Source organism: Chenopodium quinoa, unplaced genomic scaffold, assembly GCF_001683475.1.
Source record: "Chenopodium quinoa cultivar QQ74 unplaced genomic scaffold, ASM168347v1, whole genome shotgun sequence".
Classification (NCBI taxonomy): domain Eukaryota; kingdom Viridiplantae; phylum Streptophyta; class Magnoliopsida; order Caryophyllales; family Amaranthaceae; genus Chenopodium; species Chenopodium quinoa.
Genome location: NW_018743850.1, coordinates 5,890,221 through 5,911,650, shown reverse-complemented (window position 1 = coordinate 5,911,650; position 21,430 = coordinate 5,890,221). Strand labels below are relative to the sequence as shown.

The 21,430-nt window shown below is 38.3% G+C and overlaps 1 protein-coding gene across 1 annotated transcript; it reads right to left on the bottom strand.

Moving 5' to 3' along the window:
• Positions 1–15,460: 15,460 nt before the first annotated feature.
• LOC110685714 lies at positions 15,461–16,030 on the bottom strand. The gene has a single exon (XM_021862239.1). It carries the CDS (start codon positions 16,028–16,030, stop codon positions 15,461–15,463), a length of 570 nt encoding a protein of 189 aa, XP_021717931.1.
• Positions 16,031–21,430: the final 5,400 nt, after the last annotated feature.

Genomic DNA, 21,430 nt, shown 5'->3' with positions numbered 1-21,430 from the left:
AGACACAATCAGGTGTCTACAACATCAACCTATTTTTTTTTCCAAAGACACTGGGAAGTGGTGGGAAATGCTAATTTTTCTCTAATTTTGGATTGTTTCAATAAAGGGGTACTCCATCAGGAAATTAATGAATCTTTCATTGCCCTTATCCCAAAAGTTGATAAGCCTTATTCCATGAATGAATTTAGACCCATAGGCCTTTGTAATTCAATTTACAAATTAATTACAAAGGTCATAGCCAATAGAATTAAATCCCTCCTGAACGATCTTATCAATCTAGTCCAATCAAGCTTCATTTAAGGTCGTTCGATAGAGGAAAATATTCTTGTCTTTAAGGAGGTTGCTCAATTATTCAAAAGTAAAAGCAAGAAAAAACTCATGGCTTTCAAAATTGACCTTACCAAAGCTTACGATAGTCTTGAGTGGGGATTTATTAGGGAAACTCTCATAGGTATGAATTTTCCGGACAATATGGTGAAACTTAGCTTAAACTACATTACTACTCCTTCCGTCTCTATTTTGTGGAATGGGGAGAAGATGGAAAGTTTTAAACCTTCAAGGATTATAAGGCAAGGGGATCCTCTTTCTTCTTATATTTTTGTTCTTTGCCTCGAGAGACTTTCATTGATGATTGAAAAGAGAGTAAGTTTGGGTGAGTGGAAACCGATTAAAATTGGTGAAGATGTTTGTATTTCTCACCTCTTTTATGCCGATGATGTGTTTCTTTTTGCTATTGCCTCTCTTGATAATCTTAAGGTTATTAAGGATACTCTTTTGGAGTTTGAGAATAGGTCGAGATAATTCATTAGCCCCTCAAAATCAAAAGTCATCTTCCCACCAAAAATTTGTCTTTCTCTTAAGATGTCAATTCTTAATGCTTCTAACATCTTAGGTGCTCCTTCTTTTGGAAAATATTTAGGGGTCAATATTAGTCCGAATAGATTGAAAAAAAATCAGATTATAGTGATGTAGACACCTAAAAATGTCTCCCTAAAACCAAACCCGATGATGAACAACCTTTCACCGCCATTATTGGTCGAGTTGAGTTTTTAATCTTTGGAGTGCTTAAATCCATGTTCAATCCAATACATTTCACAAATCAACCTAATTCTTAGCCCATTTCCCCAAACCATAACTTACTTTTCCATTTTCGTGTCCACATCACAAAACCGAGATAAACTGATTTGTTGGACCTATAATTTTGATCCAAATATTATTTTGTTGGATAGGCCTTAAAATAAGCTTTCCAACGGTATTTCAAAGCCCAATTTCGATTTAAAACGAAGAAGATATAAGCAAAACACTAAACTCGGCCCAAAACCGACACCCTTTCACTAAAACGACCATATCTTAAAATATACAATATATTTTGACCTGATTGCAATGTGGTTGGAAAGTAGACTTGATAAGATTTCCAACGATATATTATATGTCTTATTCCGAGTTACGGATTAAAAGTTATCATAGTATTAAAAACGCGTAAAAACTGGAATTTACCGCGCCACGTCAGAAATGCCGCGCAACGGCATTTTCTACCGTGTCACGACAATTTACAGCGTGGCTCGGCATATTTGCAGTGACACGGCGTTTTTTCTGGGCTTTTCTTCGCGGCACCTTCACTTCTAGGGTTTCGTACTTCACCTTACTCTTTTCCTTTATAAATACGAACCTGATTTCTCCAGTTTCGGGGGCACCAAAAATCATTCTCTTTCTCCCTACACCAAAAATCATTCTCTCTTCCTCTCTTATACTCCAAAAAATCATTCTCTCTCTTTCTCTCATATTCTAAGCCTTAAACCTATTTTCCTAATTTCATCATTCATTCCCTAAGCACTCTAAGGAGTCCATACTTAACCCGAAGTTCCATACTTAAACCAAGGCGTGAAAGGAAGAACCGATTGAGGGTTTGGACCAAATCCACTCTACTTTTAATTTAATTTAATTGTTTCAATTTGATTTATTTTTATTGAAGTTACTAACAATTTATTCATGATGTAGCAATTTAAAGGAACGCGTGGAATGTGAGTAATTAATTAATTTAATTACTTATTTTATTTTATATTGCTAGTATCATGATTAGGTTTATTGTAATTTGATTTGACTAACATTATTATTGTTAAATTGCTTCCATTGTTGATGTTTATTCTATTGTTTATTGTTGATCACCATATTACATGTTTAAAGGGAATATGTAATTGAATATCACGACTAATAAGATAATTTGGACGACCGGTTTAGGTTCTTTTTAATCTTGTTGTTTAATTAAGTGATAACAATATTTAAGAATTATATGCTGCAGTAATATTCAACCAATTTAGCCTAACCAATTTAGCCTAATTTTAGATTTGGAGCAAATTGAATCTTTGTTTGCATGCCATTGAGATCGCAGGGAATACTTTTCGCTATAAGAATCGAGTAGAGGCCAATACCGACGAATGTGACTCCTTGACTCACTTCGTACCATCATCCCCAATCCTCCTTTCGTGGTTCCGAACCATATGGAGTTAGTAATCTCATGAATTGTGAATGGGGTGTAACCTTCACGGGTCAATCGTTGTTGCCTTTTGTTGTCCCTTAATCGTGGTTGCCTTTTATGATCCGTGAACGGTTTACAAGTTCTTTAAAAACTTGTTGGTGGCTCCCTACTTTGCTTTGTCCCTAATCGTGTCCCTAATTGTATATATGTCAATTCCCACTTCCTATGAGTGCCAAGCATATTCACAACATGCTTAACGTAGGCGCGCTTCGAACGATGCCTACAAGTGACCTTCTCAATAAAACCAAGGATAGAATAAAGGGGTGGCAATCTAAACTCTTGAATATGGCCGGAAGATGCACTCTCATCAAAGCTTTTTTTAACTCTTATCCTCTTTATGCTATGCAAACTACTCTTCTTCCTAGTTCTATACTTGAGAACCTTGAAAAAAGTTGTAGAAGATTTTTGTGGAACAAAGTTGATAGATCTCACTCTCTCCCTAGAACTAATTGGGAAAAAAATTATCTTTCGTCGGGTTTGGGTGGACTTGGTATCCGAAACTTGAAAAATTGGAACTTAGCCTTCATGGCTAAATTGGGGTGGAAAACCATTCATGAGCTAGAAAATCATGGGTTAAAATTTTAAGGGTGAAATATTTTAAAAATTCCGCTTTCTTTAATAGCATTGCTTCTCCTAATGCTTCCCCTCTTTGGAAGGATATTTTAAAAGGAAAAGAGCTACTCATGAAGGGGATCTCTTATAGAGTGGGTAATGGGGATGACATTTGCTTGTGGCACCATCATTGGGTGGGAGATGGTCCTTTGTACTTGGTGATTGATAAGCAAATTCCTGACTCGATTGCTCATTGGAGAGTTAGCAAAATTATCATGAATGGGCAGTGGAATTTGCAAAGGATTAAACACATTGTTCCTGATAATCTGTGTAAGCTGATTGAGTGCATTCCTCTTCCCTCTTTTGCTGCTGTTGAGGATTCTATCTATTGGAAAGGCAAATCCAATGGTCAATTCTCAATTGGTAGCGCTTATGCTCTTGCTTCTAGCTTCTCACCCCATCTCAGTTACCTTCTTTAATCTTGGTTGGGAGGAGTGACTAAACTATAACTTGGGCAGAAATGAGAATTGGAAAACTATTTTTGTAGTGGCATTGTGGCACATGTGGAAAGCTAGAAATGGATCAGTTTTTAAACTTGCTATTATTTATCCGGTTCTATGTTTAACAAGTATATGCACGATTTGGTGGCCAATGTTAATGTTTTTCAGGGAAAGGGCAAAGAACCGGTGGTAGGAATTAGTGCTATGAAGTGGAAAAAACCAAGGGAAGGGTTCATTAAATTAATACCTGGAAAGCTAAAGATAAGGCAGGGGTGTGCTGGAGTGTAATTCGAGGGGACGATGGTGGCTGGATAGTTGGAAGATCGTGGAAGATCATAGCCAGAAACTCAGAGGAAGCGGAGCTAATTGCAGTGCGCAATGGATTAGCAGCAGCGATTGGAGCCCGGTACAAGAACATAATTGTTGAAACTGATGCAATAGCTCTCAAGAATACGATAGAAGAGGTGGAGAACTAAGGGACTAGAGAGACGACTGTAATCCTGAAGGACTTGGAGGAGATGATGAAAATGGATTGTGAGGTTGAGTTCAGCTACATTCCAAGGGAGGCGAATTTCGTGGCTCATTACTTGGCTGAGATTGCCATGGAAATGAAGGACCCGGAAGCTATTCACAACAGCGTTCCAGCTTGTGCCAAAAGCGCTTATGAGGAGAACCTTTTCGACAGTAACTATTGATATGCAGTGCCATTCCTTGGCTGCTTCTTTGCTTAGTTTAAATGAGGAGAAAATTTTCAGCTGTTTGCTGTTTTTAATTATCTCTAATACTTTGTTTGGTTGTAGTAATTATTTGCTTCTGAACTCCTAGGCTAGATTAGCCATGAACTTGGGTTTGTTTAATTAATATATCTCCTCATTTATCTTAAAAAAATTGTTCGATATTGGTATATAATACGGAGTATGAAGTATGAGTATTAAACTAGTCATATTTTTTTATTGGAATCGTCTCAATATATAGTTTTTTTGGATATCATTAACTTTTGGGAAATTCCCATTGGTAATTTGGTACCACTGTAGTATTGACTTTTCTCATTGATACACTCCTAAATTTTTGCCTTCCCATTGGTACACCCGTGGTTTGGTTTTTTTCCAACTGCGAACTAACACCGTCAAAAACTATTTAATTAAGTTAACTAATTAAGAAAAAGACTATAATACCCCTTTTAAACATCTAATGTCTCGATTTACGTGTCAAAAATTATTCAATTAAAGTTTTGGGGGGTCATTTTAGTTCTAAGGGTCCAAATTGACCTCAAAATTAACAAAAAAAACAATGCAAAGGTCTCGTATGCGTGGCAAGAAATGACTCGATTTACGTGCCGTTATTTTTTTTCGTGATAATAATTATTCGGTTAAGGTTTTAAGACTAATTTTGACTCTTTATGGGGCTAAAGGACCAAAATCGAACTTAAAATTGTCAAAAAATAACGGAATTATCTCGTTTTGCGTGTCATGATATTTCTTAATTTTTTTTGTCATGACACGCACAACGAGACATTCTTTTTCATTTTTTTTTACAATTTCGAGTTCGATTAAGACCCATAAAGGGCCAAAATGACCCCTAAAACTTTAACCGAACAATTATTAACACGAAAAAAAATAACGACACAATATGAGACATTTACGTTATTTTTTTGCTTATTTCGATGTCAATTAGGACCCATAAGAGTTAAAATGACCTCCAAAGTTTTAACAGAACAATTTTCGACACGCAAATCAAGACATTAGATGCTTAAAGGGGGTATTATAGTCTTTTCCCTAATTAGTTAATTTAATTTAATAGTTTTTAACGGTATTAGTCACGGTTGGGAAAAAGACCAAACTATAGATGTACCAGTGAGAAGGCAAAAATTCTGAAGTGTATCAATGAGAAAAGTCAATACCACAGTAGTACCAATGGGAATTATCCTTAACTTTTTATAGGTTATATTGAGACATTTTCCAAAAAAAAAAAAAAAAAAAAAAAAAAAAAAAAAGGGGGTGGAGTACTATTTTACGTCCATTTTTACTCTAAAATGCCCATAATTTAAGGGCAAAGCTACTTATCTACCTTTAGTCTATCTCTTCCTCTTCATCGCCACATGCACCCGTCACCTAATGTCGAATTCAACCACTACTCCATTGGCAACCACAACCACTAACCACTGGCAATTACCCACAACCGCCTACCAACCATCACCATCATTACACAGTTTGGTTGTTTCCCACCAAATATGATGAATGATAATATTAACCCTCCGATGACAACATCATCCTTAGCGTAAGGTGCAAGCCCATAAGGATTTTTTATTATTTATTTATTTTTATTTATTTTTATTTTTTAAAATTCAAATTGTTAAATGACATTCACTTTTATTGGACTCATGCACTATACAATTGGTTGTACCTTATTAAAATACAACCGGCTATAAAATTTGCTCAATTGATTTTGAGCAAAACTTGTACTTCGTAACTTTGTTAGAGTTAGTGACAGAGACATATAACTTTGTTCATTTTCTTTTAAATGAGTAAAAAACTTAAATAATATTTGTTTGGAAATTAAAAAACTTTATCTTGATTGAATTTTTGAAATTATTATTATTACTGTTATTGAGATGGTATAGAAACACACTTTTTATCTATGCATGGTCCGTATTCGGAATGTGAACTGCTAAACATCGCCCGCAAATCTCTACATAAAGCCCACAAATTTTAAGTGAATTGACACATTTGCCCACAAATTAAAAAACACACTCCCATCTTCTCCCTACTCTCTACTCCCATTTTCTCTCTCTATTTTTTTTTTTAAAATGTCGAGGCGGCAAGGCAAGGAAGTTGCGACACCGGAGGCGGAGGGTAGGCAGTCATGCGGTGGAAAGGTATATTTAAATTATTTAAAAAAAAAAACCTGAATTGGCGGCGGAGCCACGGTGGTGGCGCCTGGGCCACGGCGGCGGCGTCTGACGGAGACGCCGCCACCGTGGCCCAAACGTCCTGTCCAGGCGTCGCCACCGTGGCCTGGGCGTCCTGCCCAGGCGCCACCACCGTGGCCTGGGCGTCTGGGTAGGCGCCGCTTTGTTTTTTTTTTGTTTTTTGATTTTTTTTTCAGTTTTTTTTATTTTGTATTTTTTTTCATTTTTCTTTTGTTTTTTTTTTTTGTATTTTTTTTGTTTTTATTTTATTTTATTTTTTTTTCAATTTTTTTAATTTTTTTCTTTTTTTTCTGTTTTTTTATTATTTTTTTGGTATCTTTTATGTGTTTTGTTTTGTTTTTTTTTTGTTGTTTTTTTGGTTTTGTTTGAATTTTTTTGTTTATTTGTTTTGTTTTGTTTTTATGGAATTTTTGTTTATATTTTGATTTTTTTTGTTTATGTTTTTGATTTTTTTGTTTGTTGTTTATAATTTTTTTTGGTTTATGTTTATATTGTTTTGTTTATGTTTAGATTTTTTTGTTTGTTGTTTTATAATTTTTTTGTTTTTGGTTTATGTTTAGATTTTTTTTTTCAAATTTGTTGTTTTTATTTTATGTTTATATTTATTTTTCAATTTTTTGTTTATTTAATTTATTTATTTTTATTTATCTTTTTAAGGTTCATATTTATTTTGTATGTGTTGGAATTTTTTTTGTTTTTGTGTGTATTTTGTAATTTGTTTATTTTCCGGTGTTGTGTACTTTAATTTTTTATGTCAATTTGTTAGTATTTTTTTTTGTGTATTTGATATTTTTTTTGGTTAGGTATTTCTATTTTTTGTTGTTGATACTTTTGAAAATAGATTATTAATATAAATTATAATAATAACAATTGCTATTATTTTCCATTATTTAAATGGAGTTAGGTATTGCATTTTCGAACTGGTGCGAGGAAGAGTATGGACGTAATTAGAAGTACAATCTACTCAATGGAGAGCTCGGGACCCAAACACGTTAGATCCCGTGGTATTTCAGCCTCGACTCGCAGAGAACGGGTGCACTATTCTGAGGAAGACGAAGATGATGATGGTGATGAGGAGGAGGAGGAGGACGCAGATGAGGAGGATATGGTGCTTGGGATGGACGATAAGAGTGGACCATATGATGATTACGGTCCATTCAATCAGAGGCTTGATGATATGCATGAGACGCATAGGGTAGATGTGCGTAAGGGTAGAGATGGTAGATTTGTTAGTAGATTTGGCACAGCATCTACGTCCACTGTGTCTGCGATTAGCAGAAAATGGTCAAGGGCCGTTAATGATTCTTGGGTGGTGAGGGGTGAGGTGGCTGGGGGGGCCTGTATACGGGAGTGTGATTCCTAGCTTTCTAGGACACATCGCTACCCGTATCTAGGGGGACCAGGAGAGGGCTTTGGATACGGGCATTTTGAAATGCCAAACCCGGGAAAAGACTTGTAACTTTTTGCGTCGTTGGGTTGAGGCTTGGCCGGATGAGAGTGAGATGGTTGGCCGATTAAGGGGCACTAGAGTGAGTCACCTTCCTGACACCATGCACGATAGGATTGACTCAACGTTGATCACAGCTTTCGTTGAGCGATGACAGCCGGATACGAACTCTTTCCACCTTCCGTTCTACGAGATGACGATCATGTTGCATGACGTCAAGGCCATCCTTGGGATTCTCGCAGAGGGAAAACGACTTTCTGTTGTGACTGATGCGGAACAGACATATTTACTAGCGGAGCTATTGGCGGTGGACAGGGCTGCGCTATACAGCGCGGCGCTTGGTGTTTGGGACCACGGCGATGTAAAGATCGCAGCCGTTTTACAGCGATGTCTGCACCAGGCTGCACGTAGGACGCAGACACACAACTGGTTGCATATGTTTTCCTTCTCCTCGGGTGTACCTTGTTTCCGGATAAGAGCGGAAACAAGCTCAGGCCACGTGACATAGTTGACGCGTGTGAGCCCGACACAGTAGGCCAGTATTCTTGGGGGTCGGGTACGTTGGCGTATCTGTATCGCCAATTAGGATTCTTGAGTCAGGCTACGCGGCAGGTATCACTGGATGTCTGACATTGTTACAGACCTGGATATACGATTATTTTCCTGCGTTTTGATCACACCGCGACCCAATTCCTATTGGGGATAGATGGGATGGCACATGCCTCTACGTGGAGTCCGCGGTTCGAGAAGAAGTTCGTTGACCGCCTCCGATCGATACGGTTATTGCTTGACAGGATGTCCCCCTTAGAGTTAAAGTATATAAATTAATAGTACTTTTATATCTTGATGCATTTATTATATGAATCTTACTGATTTGAAAAAATGTGCACGTGAACTGGATGCCATTCGACCAGAACCCTAGTAATAGGGTACTTAGGACCCTGTACACTGGACTGATTCAGTATCGTGAGATCGTAGAGGCGTACATGCCCCAGCGATGTCTTCGCCGGCTTGGATTTGTCCAAGATGTCCCTCATCCGGTTGTGCTCGCTCAGAATTAACCCCAAGCAGTAGTGTGACACACGACCATGGAGAATCTTAAATATGAAATGGCAATACATCATGCCATGTCGCCGTCTAGAGTCCTTGAGAGAGTTCTTGATGCCGTTCTTTTGAGTGTCAATTGTCTTGTTTATTCTCTCGAACAGTGTATCCAGAGCAGAGGTGGAAGAATCAATCCAGTCCTTCAAAGCTCTATGAGCGCTCTCAACTCTACATGTTGTAGTGTTTCCGAAATAAAGAACTTGGTTTGTCCAATATTTGACAAACTTTTCCCTCTGGGGTATCCACTGCTGCATCACATAGTCGACCATTGCCGGGCACCATTGGCACACATCTTTGAACTGCTCCAAGGCACGATCGTACTCTACCTCTGTGGTAGCTTGCAGGATCTTCCGCCACTTACCATTTACCAATATCTCGGCTAACTCTAAATTCTTGTTGAACAAGTTGTAGGCTTTGACTTTCACACAGTTGTTGATGTGCCATGTACACAGTAAATGCTTCGACTCTAGAAATAGCTCCGCTATAGGGGCAAAGAGACCTCCCTCACAATCACTGACGATGGTTGATGGCTGAACATTAGGGCCGATGTAGTTTCTAAACTTCTCTAACATCCAATGATAACTCGCAGTCGTCTCATTCTTCATGACTGCATAACCAATCAGAAAGTTCTGGTTCGTTGGAGCCATCCCAACCATCTCAACCAGTGGGACTTGTACTTGTTTGTCTTGTATGTTGAATCGATCAAAATCACAGATGGCCAAGATGTGATCATATCAGCACAATCAGGATGCACAAGGAATAAATGAGTCACCTCCGATGTGTCTTCATCAGATTTAAACCAGAACAGATAACCACGTGCTTGTGCCTGGTGTAGAAGCTGTTGTATAGGGTTCCTTCCCTCTGACCGTTCAAACCTCAATTTCTCTAACACAGATGCTAATATTTTAGCAGGCTTCACTTGAGCATCACTCATTTCTTTTACAACTAGTTTCGCAGCAGGACTTAGGTCGCTTAACTGTCGATGACCCACTTCATATACTATCATATCATGGTTGTGATACCCCCATTTACCGTAACCCTTCACTTCCCAACCGTCACGACTTTGTAGTTCTCGAACCTTTACTCTGAACTGACACCCACAACCTTTCCGCTTTGTATCAAACCGAATCGCTTGACTGAAATCTCGTTCCTCCCTTTTGCTATAACGCTCGCATCTCAAAATGCGATCCATTCTACCATCCCATTGAGATTTAAGACTTGCTACTACTAAACAAAAACCTGATCTTATTGCAACCTGTTTTGCCCTTGCTTGTTGAGCATCTTCGAACAGACCATCATGTACAAAAATCCCACTATAATCATTTCCGTCTCCACCATAATCCTGCAACAATGACATATAAATATAATTACATAAAGATTAAAGTCATACATTTGACACAAAATTAACACAGAAGTAATTTCTAAATTTTAAATTTCTAAATTTCATTTTAACGCATAATACATTTAATTTCTAAATTTACACATAAATTAACACAAAATTAACTCGTAATTATATATAAAAGTATTCACACACATACAAAATTAAAACATAAATTTGTTTATTTTTTGAAATTATTAACACACATTAAAACATAATTTCAAATTAAACCATAATTTTGTTTTTTTTTTATAAATTATTAACACATATTTAAAACATAATTTCAAAATATTTTTTTTTTCAAATTATTAACTCATATTTAATTTCAAATTTATCAAAGTTAAAAAACAAAAAATAAATAAATTAAACCCTTAAATAATTTCTAAATTTTAAATTTCTACATTTCATTTTTATATTTAACGCATAATACATTTAATTTCTGGGTGACGTTTGATGATGTCAACATGTATTCAAGGGTTTTGTTTGAATACACCTGAACGAGGGCTTATGAAGCTTAATCCCGTTCAAATGTATTTGAGTGTATCTGAACAAGTCGGCACGAATTTGATGTGCTTGTTGACTTATTCCAGTGAGAATTCTGGTTGAATTTATAATCTCTTAGGAAAAATGACTTCTGGATCCCTTCAACTGATGGAGGAATGGGTATTTATAGGGGATGAGAACCCCTTGAGTGGACTTAGTAGGTTTGGACTTAGCCCATTTAATGACTTAAAAGTCTTTTAACCTGGTCCATTGGATTTATTTTATAACCTGAATTGTATTTGATTAATTCGGATTATTTATTTGGGTGGGCAAAAAATAATTAACATGATTTAACTCAAATTAATAAATTTAATGTATGACACTTATAAAATTTCCGTGTCTACAAATTGCCCCCTCGAGACTGTATCATATACACGATTTGAAGTGTTTGGCGTGACAAGATCTCGACTCTTTTGCTTGACTTGGGAGTCACTAGTACTTAATATTTTTTTGGTGTTGGATTAGTTTTGTTAACATCCTTGGACTGTATCCTAGTTATACTAGGTTTGACTCCTTGATCACTGCAACTTAGGGGGTGTTTGGTTCATCAAATTGGAATGGATTGGTATGGAATCTCATATTTGAGAGGTATGGATTCTAAAACCCATACTAATCCAAAGTTGTTTGATTTTATTGTTGGAATGGATTCTATCCTTCATTAATAGAATGGATTGTGAATCTTAGGGGAAGGGGTGGGTATGAGATTCCATGGGTATGGGGGTAGTTAGAACTCCTTGGGTATGAGATTACATTACTAAAAACCTCAACCAAACAAAAAAACTAGATGGAATGAATTTTAACTCCATTCCAACCCATTCCAAATAAATCCAACTAAACGACATTGGATAAGGGGTTTGACTTTGTATTGCTACCTAACTATATAAGGGGTCGTTTAGTTGGATTATTTGGAATGGGTTGAGACGAGGTTTGACTTTGTATTGCTGCCTAACTTCCCTGATGATCTGACTTGCTTTGTCACAAATTTGATGAATTAATCAATCTCGCTCTTTTCTTTATTGATGTGCAGTACCAAAACTATAAGAGTTTGGGTGACTTTGGATTTTGTCCGCAGCCGAAGTATTCAAGAGACTATACAAGTGTACAGTCATTCACGTCTAAACCAGTAAGTAGTCTGAACTGATATTTTTATATCATATTGCAGCCCTTAAATCACGAGAGTTAAATTTTTGTCGTATAACTTCGTCCAAGATAGTCTTGATTTGGTTCTTGCTGCATAATTTCCAATTGTGAGAAAATCATGGTTCACCATATCGTAATGTCGCACTCGTTATGGTTGTCTAGGTTTACATCATATTCCCGTGTATTATTGCGGCAACGTTGCACCAGTGGCTAGCAAAAGGTAATGGTACCAAACTTGTGCCTCTTTATTAACTCACATTCATGTCAATATAATCAGAGTCAATCATGAGTACTCCTTGTTCAATTTGAGCGCATGTTTTTTTTTTTTTTTTTTTTTTTTTTTTTTTTTTTTTTTTTTGTGTGTGTGTATATTTGCATGTGTGTTTGTTCTTTGTAGCGTTGTGCACATGACAGATTCACAAGGTAGTCAAATGTTGTCGCCCATGTCGCGATAGGTCAGGACTTTGTTATGAACCCATTGGGGATGTGAAGTTATGTATGCCAGTCGTTATAAACTTGACATCTTAAGACTGGTCGGATGACTTGAAGATTTGAAGTTGCCCTTGTTGCGATGAGTCAGAACTTTGTTATAAACTCATCGGAGACGTCAAGTCATGTATGTCAGTCATTATGAACTTGACGTCTTTAAGACAGGTTTGATAACTTGAAGATTTGAGTAGCCCATATTGCGATGGGTCAGGACTTTATTATGAACCCATCGGGGATGTCAAGTCATGTATGCCTAGTCGTTATAAACTTGACATTTTAAGAATGGTCTACTCAAAATTCCAATACGAGAATCCTTGACAGACCTATAATACAGGTGTCATGTCGAACACATCCTCATGATTTATTTATTATTTTTTTTCTTTTTTTTTTTTTTGCTTGTTTTTCTTTTTCATTCACAGTTTATACTCTTGTGAGCCAAGAGTAAATTTTTTTTGTTTTGTTTTTCCATACACAGTTTATACTCTTGCGGATCAGGAGTAATTTTTTTTTGTTTTTTTTTATTTCACCGTACACAGTTTATACTCTTGCAGGCCAAGAGTAATTTTTTATTTTTTTATTTCACTATACACAGTTTATACTCTTGCGGGTTAGGAGTAGTACAATGATGATAATTTTTTTTTTTTTTGATGTAGCTGCACTTGAATTTTTTTTTTCAAGCTGCCTACGTACTTGCTAAATAAACAAGTTATCTCGCAAGATCAAGCCAACGTTCAAACTATGCATTTTTTTTTGGTTTTTTTTTGGTTTGGTGAGCAGTTTATCCTCTTGCTTAGGAGTTTTCTAGGCTTTCACTTCATGAATAGTAACGCTTCAAAAACTTGCCATTAATTGGACCTACGCGTAACCCCTCAGCGTCAACAATTTTGTACGCTCCATTGGTGTAGACTTCTCGTACCACATGCGGATGATAACTTGCTATTTGATATTTTTAGGGTGTTTTTGAACCTAGGTTACTTGATAAATTTGTGTTTTGGTTCACTTTTACTCTATTGTTATGCATGTTTTTGTATATCCTATGCTTCACGGGTTGTTAGTGTTTTTGTTGAGATTTTAGGTCCAAAGATGACCAAATGAAGCGTATGGATATTGAACCGAGGTTAGACGCAAGAAAATGATGGAAAGAAGCCAAGGAAAAGAGCAAAACCGAAAGAAAAGGTGAAGAGAAGGGCTTAGAAGACCCCGCACGGCCGTGCACGTCCGTGCAGGAGTGCTCCAGAAAGTCAGAACCTTCTGCCAAGGCCTGCACAGCCGTGCTTAAGTTGGCACGACCATGCAGAAGAGGTTGCACGTCCGTGCAGGATTTCATGCCCAAGCAGTAGCTTCTGCCCTGCCCTGCACGACTGTGCTTAAGTTGGCATGACCGTGCAGAAGAGGTTGCACGTCCGTGCCATAACTGGCACGTCCGTGCAGGATTTCAAGCCCAAACAGTAGCTTCTGCCTTGCCCTGCACGGCCGTGCATAGGGCAACACGTCCGTCTAGCTTAGTCTGCACGTCCGTGCCTAACTTGGCACGTCCGTGCCGACCTGTAGCCGAGCCCGATTCTTGTTTTCTTCGTCCTTTTTATTTGGGGGTCTTATAAATACTCCTTTTGAGCTCATTTATACGGATCATCAAGGTTTTTAGAGCTTTCTCTTAGTTTTGCAATCCTAGAACATTAAATTCTCAAATCATTAGTTAGATTCTAATTATTAGCTTGGAAATATTAAACTTCAATCATTGTAGAAGACAAGTTCCACCATTGTTGCTCACATTGAAGCTTCATAGTAACTATTTCTTACTCTTCTCTTTCATTTCTCTCTACTTTGTTGTTAATTACTTGCTTAATGCTTGCATGCTTAGATTGTTAATTAGCTTAATCCTTAGTTTGAACTTGTTCATGAATTGCTTGAAATCTTTAATTGCCTTAATCTCCATAGATTGTGAGTAGTCTAATTTCTAGGGTTTGGGTAAAACCCTCAATGTCGTCACTAATTTCTTGTTGCATGTAATAATTGGGTAATTATTGGGTGTTAATTAGTTGAGCTTAAGTGGTTTAATTACTTAGTTCTTGTATATGGCCATTGCTAGAACTATTTATCCAAGCTTTCTCAATGAAAGATCGAGAGATGAACTTGAGTTAGCTCCCTTATGCTTAATTGACTTGAAATGCCATGAGAATAGGAATTTCCGGTCAAAGGAATGTTTATGTCTTCGTGATTATGCTTTAACACTTGTTTTATGCTTTGTAACCACGAGAGTAGGTTGTATTCATGATTCAAGTAATCCCTCTAGCTTGAGAGAGTAGTTGGGTGCCTTAGATGACTTCCCCTAATTTATCCCCTTAATTCACCTTAATTGTTGCATGCTAATCGTGATTTGTGATGAAGTTGAGTGGTATAACCCAAGCCTTAGATTCCTCTAAATATTATTTATCTTCTCTTAGCTTTAGTTGAATTGAATTAGTTGAAGTTACTCAAAACCAAACCAACTTCGACTTCATTTAGCTTTTTTAAACGGTAGTAACTCGGTGGTTGATTCAACGCCTCTCTTGGGTTCGACCCTTTCTTACCCTTGTTATTAGTTAGTAAGACCAAGATAGGAATTTATATTTTGGTAGGCTCGACAACGGCCTATCAACGGACCATCCCGTTTTGATGTGAATTTACTTCCAGTTTTGCAAGAAGTAATGATAGGTCTTCTTACTGCCAAGACCATGTCTCCCACTTGAAAAGAGCGAGGTCGAACCTTCTTGTTGAATGCACCTGACTTGTGAGCTTGATAGCATTGCAATTTTTGTTGAGCTTGTAATCTTTTCTCATCGAGCGCCTCAAGCTCAGCCAATCAAAGCTTGTCATTTTCATCACTAGTCAAACCTTCTTGAATGACAATTCGCAGTGATGGAATTTGAAGTTCTAAGGGTAGGATAGCCTCAACACCATACACCAACGCGTACGGAGTAGATTGTGTTGCATTCTTGTATATCGTCCTATATGCCCAAAGTGCTTCCCCTATCTTTTCATGCCAATCACGCTTAGACTTTGCAACGACCTTGCTTAGCAAATTACAAAGTGTTTTGTTAAATGCTTCAGCTAGACCGTTTGCAGGAGCATTGTACATGGATGGCTTATGTTGCGTGAACTTGAACTTTTGGAAAAGGTTATTCATCAAGTTGTTGACGAATGTTTTTCCGTTGTCAGTGACGATTCGTTGAGGTACTCCATACCTGTAAATGATATGGGTGCGAATGAAGTCAACAACATTTTCTTTTTTCACCTCACGAAGGGGAATAGATTCAGCCCACTTAGAAAAGTAATCAGTGGCAACTAGAATGTAAGCGTGACCACCAGATGATTTTGATGTGATTGGACCAACAATGTCAAGACCCCATCCTTCGAATGGCCATGATGTCATAGTTGGATGTAGTGGTTCTGGGGGTTGGTGAATGAAGTTTGCATGTAATGACATGCTTCACACTTTTTAACGAACTCTGATCCATGCAATCTTGAACCATTGAGGGCCAGTAATACCCCATCCTTTTAATACGATCATGAAGCTTAGGACCAGATTGATGAGCTCCATAAATCCCAAAGTGAAATTCCTCCATTGTTTTGGCTGCCTCTTCATCTTCTAAGCATCTCGACCATAATTTGTCGAAAGACCATCGGTAGAGAGTTCCCTTGAAAAAAATAAAGCGAGAGGCTCGGCGGCAGATTTCTATTCGATGTCGTGGATCATTAGGCAGTTTTTGGTGATCCAAATATCAATGATTGGTTGACGCCAATCTTCTTTGTCAATTTGGCAGACAGTGATCATGTCAACTTCCTCGACCTCTTCATCTTCAACTTCATATTCTTCAGGAGCAACTACCCAACGATTGCAAATAGGCACAGACATGGTTTCCTCTGCCCCCAGTGCCAAAGTGGCTGCAAGACCAGCAAGCGCGTCAGCCATCTTGTTAGCACTCCTTGGAAGCCTGACAGTGTCAAATTTATCAAGCAATCTTGATGCATGTTTGTGATAAGGAATTAAATCCTCTTTCTTGACTTCATACTCGCTTAAAATTTGGCTTATAACGAGTTGCGAATCTCCATGAACATCAAGATCTTGAATTCCCATTTCAATCGCCAATTGAAGACCCAAAATGAGAGCTTGGTATTCATCCATGTTGTTTGAGCACAACTGAGTTAACACAAACGAGTAAGGCAAGACATGTCTCTCTGGTGATGCAAAGACTACTCCTGCTCTCGCACCATCATGACGAGCTGCCCCATCAAAATACATTTCCTATGGTGGGAGAATTTCAATGTTAAACACATCTTCTCCAGGCAAATCAACGGAATTATCCCATTTAGGTGGTACTAGGTGATCGGCAAAGAAGTCAGCGATGGCTTGTCCTTTGGCAGACTTTTGGGGTACCAAGTTTTCCAGACAACACTGGTCTTGAAAGGATGTACTTGATTGGGTCGGCTTTGGAGACGACATGGACTGTATGAGCTTGTATGTAATGCCTCAATTTTTGGATGGCAAAAATTAATGCAAGACAAATTTTTTCAATTGGCGAATAATTCAGCTCGGCACCCACCAATGTTCGACTCAAGTAATAGAGAGCTGTCTCCTTGCGATCTTCAATTTCTTGAGCACACATTACCCCCGACAATTTTTCTTAGGCAGCAATGTAGAGGATTAGAGGCTTTCCTTTGACTGGTGCCCCAAAAACCGGCGAAGAGGACAAATACTTCTTTGTATTGTCGAATGCCTTTTAACATGACTCATACCATTTGAATGGAGCATCCTTTTTCATGAGATGACTAAATGGGTGACATCTGCTTGTAAGATTGGAGATGAACCTCCGAATATATGCAAGGTGCCCTTGGAGACCGCAAAGTTCTTTGAGATTTCATGGTTCAGGCATTTCTTGAATTGCCTTAATTTTGGTCTGGTCATTTTCAATTCTCCTATGCCTTACGATGAAACCTAAAAATTTTCCAGAGGTAACACTGAACGCACATTTGAGAAGGTTCATTTTTAATTGACATTTTCGCAGTCTTTCAAAGATTTTGCGAACGTCACCTAAGTGATCCTCCCTCTTTCTAGACATAACCACTAGATCATCCACATAACACTCCACTGTTTTGTGCATCATGTCTTTGAAGATCTTTTGCATTGCACGCTAATACGTAGCTCTAGCATTTTTTGAGCCAAATGGCATAACTTTGTAGCAGAATATCCCTTTTGGGGTGCGAAATGTTGTGGCTTCTTGATCTTCAGGTGCCATGTGGATTTGATTATATCCGGCTGTGCAATCCATGAATGACAATGCCTCATGTCTAGTGGTGGCACCGATCATTTTTTTTGTAACTGGTAGTGGGAAGTCATCCTTGGGACATGGTTCATTTAAATCACGGAAATCCACGCAAACTCGCAGCTGTCCATTTTTCTTTCTCACAAGGACAATGTTTTCTATCCATGTAGGGTATTTGACTTCACGAATGAACTTCGCATCAATGAGTTTGTTCACCTCAGATTCAATTTCGTGGATCAACTCTGGCCTGAATCGCCTTTGTGATTGCTTCTTTGGGCTAACACCCTTTTTGATTGCCAATCGATGGACAGCAACCTTTGAGTTGAGACCTGGCGTTTCTTTGTAACTCCATGCAAAGACATCTTTATACTCGGAGAGTAATTTGAAGTATTTTTGTTCTTCTGCTTAAGTGAGAAGAGCACTAATGTATACAGGGCGTGGGTCTTCAAGTGTACCAAAATTTCTCTTTTAACTCATCCACTGTGGCTTGCCCCCCGTCTTCAAGTGTCTTGGGAGCTTCATTAGTCTCTATCTTCTCATCGTGATTTGGCACCTTTTTAGCCGTCACATGATTTGTGGAAACAATCTCCTTGTGTTCCTCTATTGCATGATCCGACGACTCATCTTGGTTGGTGAAAACCACAATGCGAACTCTTACCTTCAAAGATTGTTTCTCACTGATGTCTATGTCTTGAGTTCTCTTCATGCGAGAGGGAACAACACCTTTTGGCTAGTCATTTTTCATGACATTTTCTTCCCTTTTCTTTATGCGGCTAAAAGCTGATTGTCTTTGTTTTTTTCTAGAGGCATTTGTCATGCCTACGCGGTTAAAGACAAATACTTTTCATCTTAAGTGTCGAGAGCTTGAAGTTTCTTTCACCATGTGGTCACACTCTCCAAGCCTATCGAACATTGATATTTGATCCCTTGTAGAAGCTAGTCGAAGTCGAGCAAAAGCAGAAATTTTGGTAAGGGGAACATCATTCTCACCCTCACCTTCCTTGAGTTCCTCGGCAGTAATGTACTGTGAGGAAAAGTGTCCACTTTACGCCACACACCAATTTTGATTGGTTTGGGGCGTTGAAACCCTAGGACTGCCTTGAATTCTTGATACTTAGAGCCATAGTCAATCAGTTTTTTCTGAGTATCATTGAGTCCGCGGGGTTTAATGTCAATGACCTTACCCATTGGTGTTGGGTTTTCAAAGTCATATCCCGACTTTGCCAATAACTTGTATGCATTTTGGCTAAACTTTGCTTTGTTAAGCTCCTTCTCCTTAGATGACTCTGTTGATAACTTAGAAATTTGACTTTGAGTTCCTTTACCCAATGGCACGGTTGTTTTACTCTTCAAGCTTTTGAATGTAGTGTCATCAATTGACTTTGCTACCTTGGCATCAAGGTTAACATCTCGACACTCAAAAGGTGATTCTCCTTCCTTCTGACGTGACTTTGGGATGTATCGCAAAATAGGAGTCGACAACTTTGGCTTTTCTTTTATGACGGGATGAGAGTCACCCTTTTTTTCCACTTCTTCCTTTTGTAGTGGCTTCTCTTCAACTAGAGATGTCTTTTTGGCACTTGAAGATAGAGCAACGCTCTCCTTAACTTTTCCTTTTCCTGTTGAGGAGACTTGTGAAGGCAGTATCTCACTTGACGCCTCTTCTTCTTCAAAAAACTTGGCGTTAGAAAAGTAAGAATCTGCTTTGTTGAAGGGTTTAACATCCCCATTTTTCTTCTTTTCACCTCTTCGATAGTACTTGAGACATTGATGGAGGGTCGATGCAACAACACCATTCTCATGCAACCAAGGGCGTACTAGCAACATTTTGTATGATGTCTTTGTGTCAATCACATGAAAGAGAGTCGATGATGTTAAATCTCCCATTGAGAGTTCTAGGCGTATTACACCTATTGCACGTTGACAAGGTTGAACCCTTGGATCACTATGCGACTGTTAGACAATTCATCCATCTTGATTCCTAACACTGTCATAGTGGATTTTAGCATGATATTAATAGCGGATCCACCATTAACTAAAATGCGACTTACTTTTTGTTCACGGATGTACCCCAACACAAACAAAGGTTGATTGTGGGGTTTTGACCCTATCAACAAGTAATCATCTATGAAAGCTAAGGCTGCATTGCACGACACACATTTTGTGGTATCCTCAGCACGTTCTCTAGCATTTTTCACCTTATTGGCATACAACTCTGGGTGTTGGAGTGCAAGAGACAACTGTTGACACATCTCCTTAGGCAAGTGAAAGATTGCCTCCATCCCATGCATGACAGAAGAGCATCTAAGACAGTAGATATTTTTGGATCCACTACCGCCTTAGATTGTTGTAGAGTTGATTCTGTTGATGTTTCATTATCAACTTGTTCCTCCTCACTTTCCACAAAGGAAACCGTATTTGCGATAACCACAGTAAAGTAGTCTTCTGGGAAATATTCCTCCAAAGTTACAAGAGACAACGGCTCTTGCTCAAGCAAATCAATAGGGAGGACCTTTTGCTTACTGGCCTCTTTTGTTTTCTTTTTCCCTTTTGAATACCTGGATTTTCTCTTCCTTTGTTGCTTTCTTCTACAATGGGAGGGTTGTGGTTTAGGAGTAGGCACTTGTTTCCTTGGCCTTCTCCTTGTCACCAATGTCCACCCTTCGTCATGGTCTTCATTCTGGGAGTTAAGATGTGTAGGGTGTTCAACCTGGGATGAAACTTCATGTCGAATAGGTTGACTCTCCACAAGTATGATCACAGGCTCCAAACTTCCAAATTGCAAAGTTTGAGCCTGGAATGATGGCTCAATGGTTACCGAGGCATGATTTGATGTCACTGGCTCGTCGACATCTAACTCAATTATCCCATCCTTCGCCAATTGCATAATTTTCTCCTTTAGTATTATACACTTTTCAATAGGATGACTGATCAACCTATGATACAAACAATAATTGGGATAGGATGTCTTGTTCATTTGCTCAGGGCGCTTTGACTCGGGCATTTCAATGACTTTGTTTTCAAGCAAGTTGTCTAACATGCCAGACAAGTCAGATCTAGGAAAGGGTATTTCTTAGCTTGAAGCTCTTTCAAAGTGGGTTTATCTTTCTTAACAAATCTTGAAGATGAACCCTTACTTTCTTCTTTCTTCTTCCCCGAAATCTTGATGGGTGCAAAAGAGGTAGTCACAGATAACGTCTCCTTAGTCGAAATTTTGGAGGACTTGTCATTTTTATGATACTACTTCTTTTCTTTCTTGGCTTCCGAAGAAAGCCATTGTTGGTGATCGAAGGCTCCATGTCATGAGCTCTCGTCGCCAAATCTTGAAAAGATTTTGGCTTAATGCCCTTTAAAATGTAATGTAGTTCCCAAACCATCCTACTAATACACATCTCGATGGCAGAGGTTTCAGCCAGATGATCTTTATATTCCAAACTTAGATCACGCCTTGATGTAGTCAATGACTGGTTCTTCATCCCATTACGCTATTTGAGTTAGCTCAGTCATGC

Bases quoted from the DNA above. Each gene is read 5' to 3' on its own strand.
- LOC110685714 (XM_021862239.1), bottom strand. From the start codon at position 16,030: ATGACATCATGGCCATTCGAAGGATGGGGTCTTGACATTGTTGGTCCA.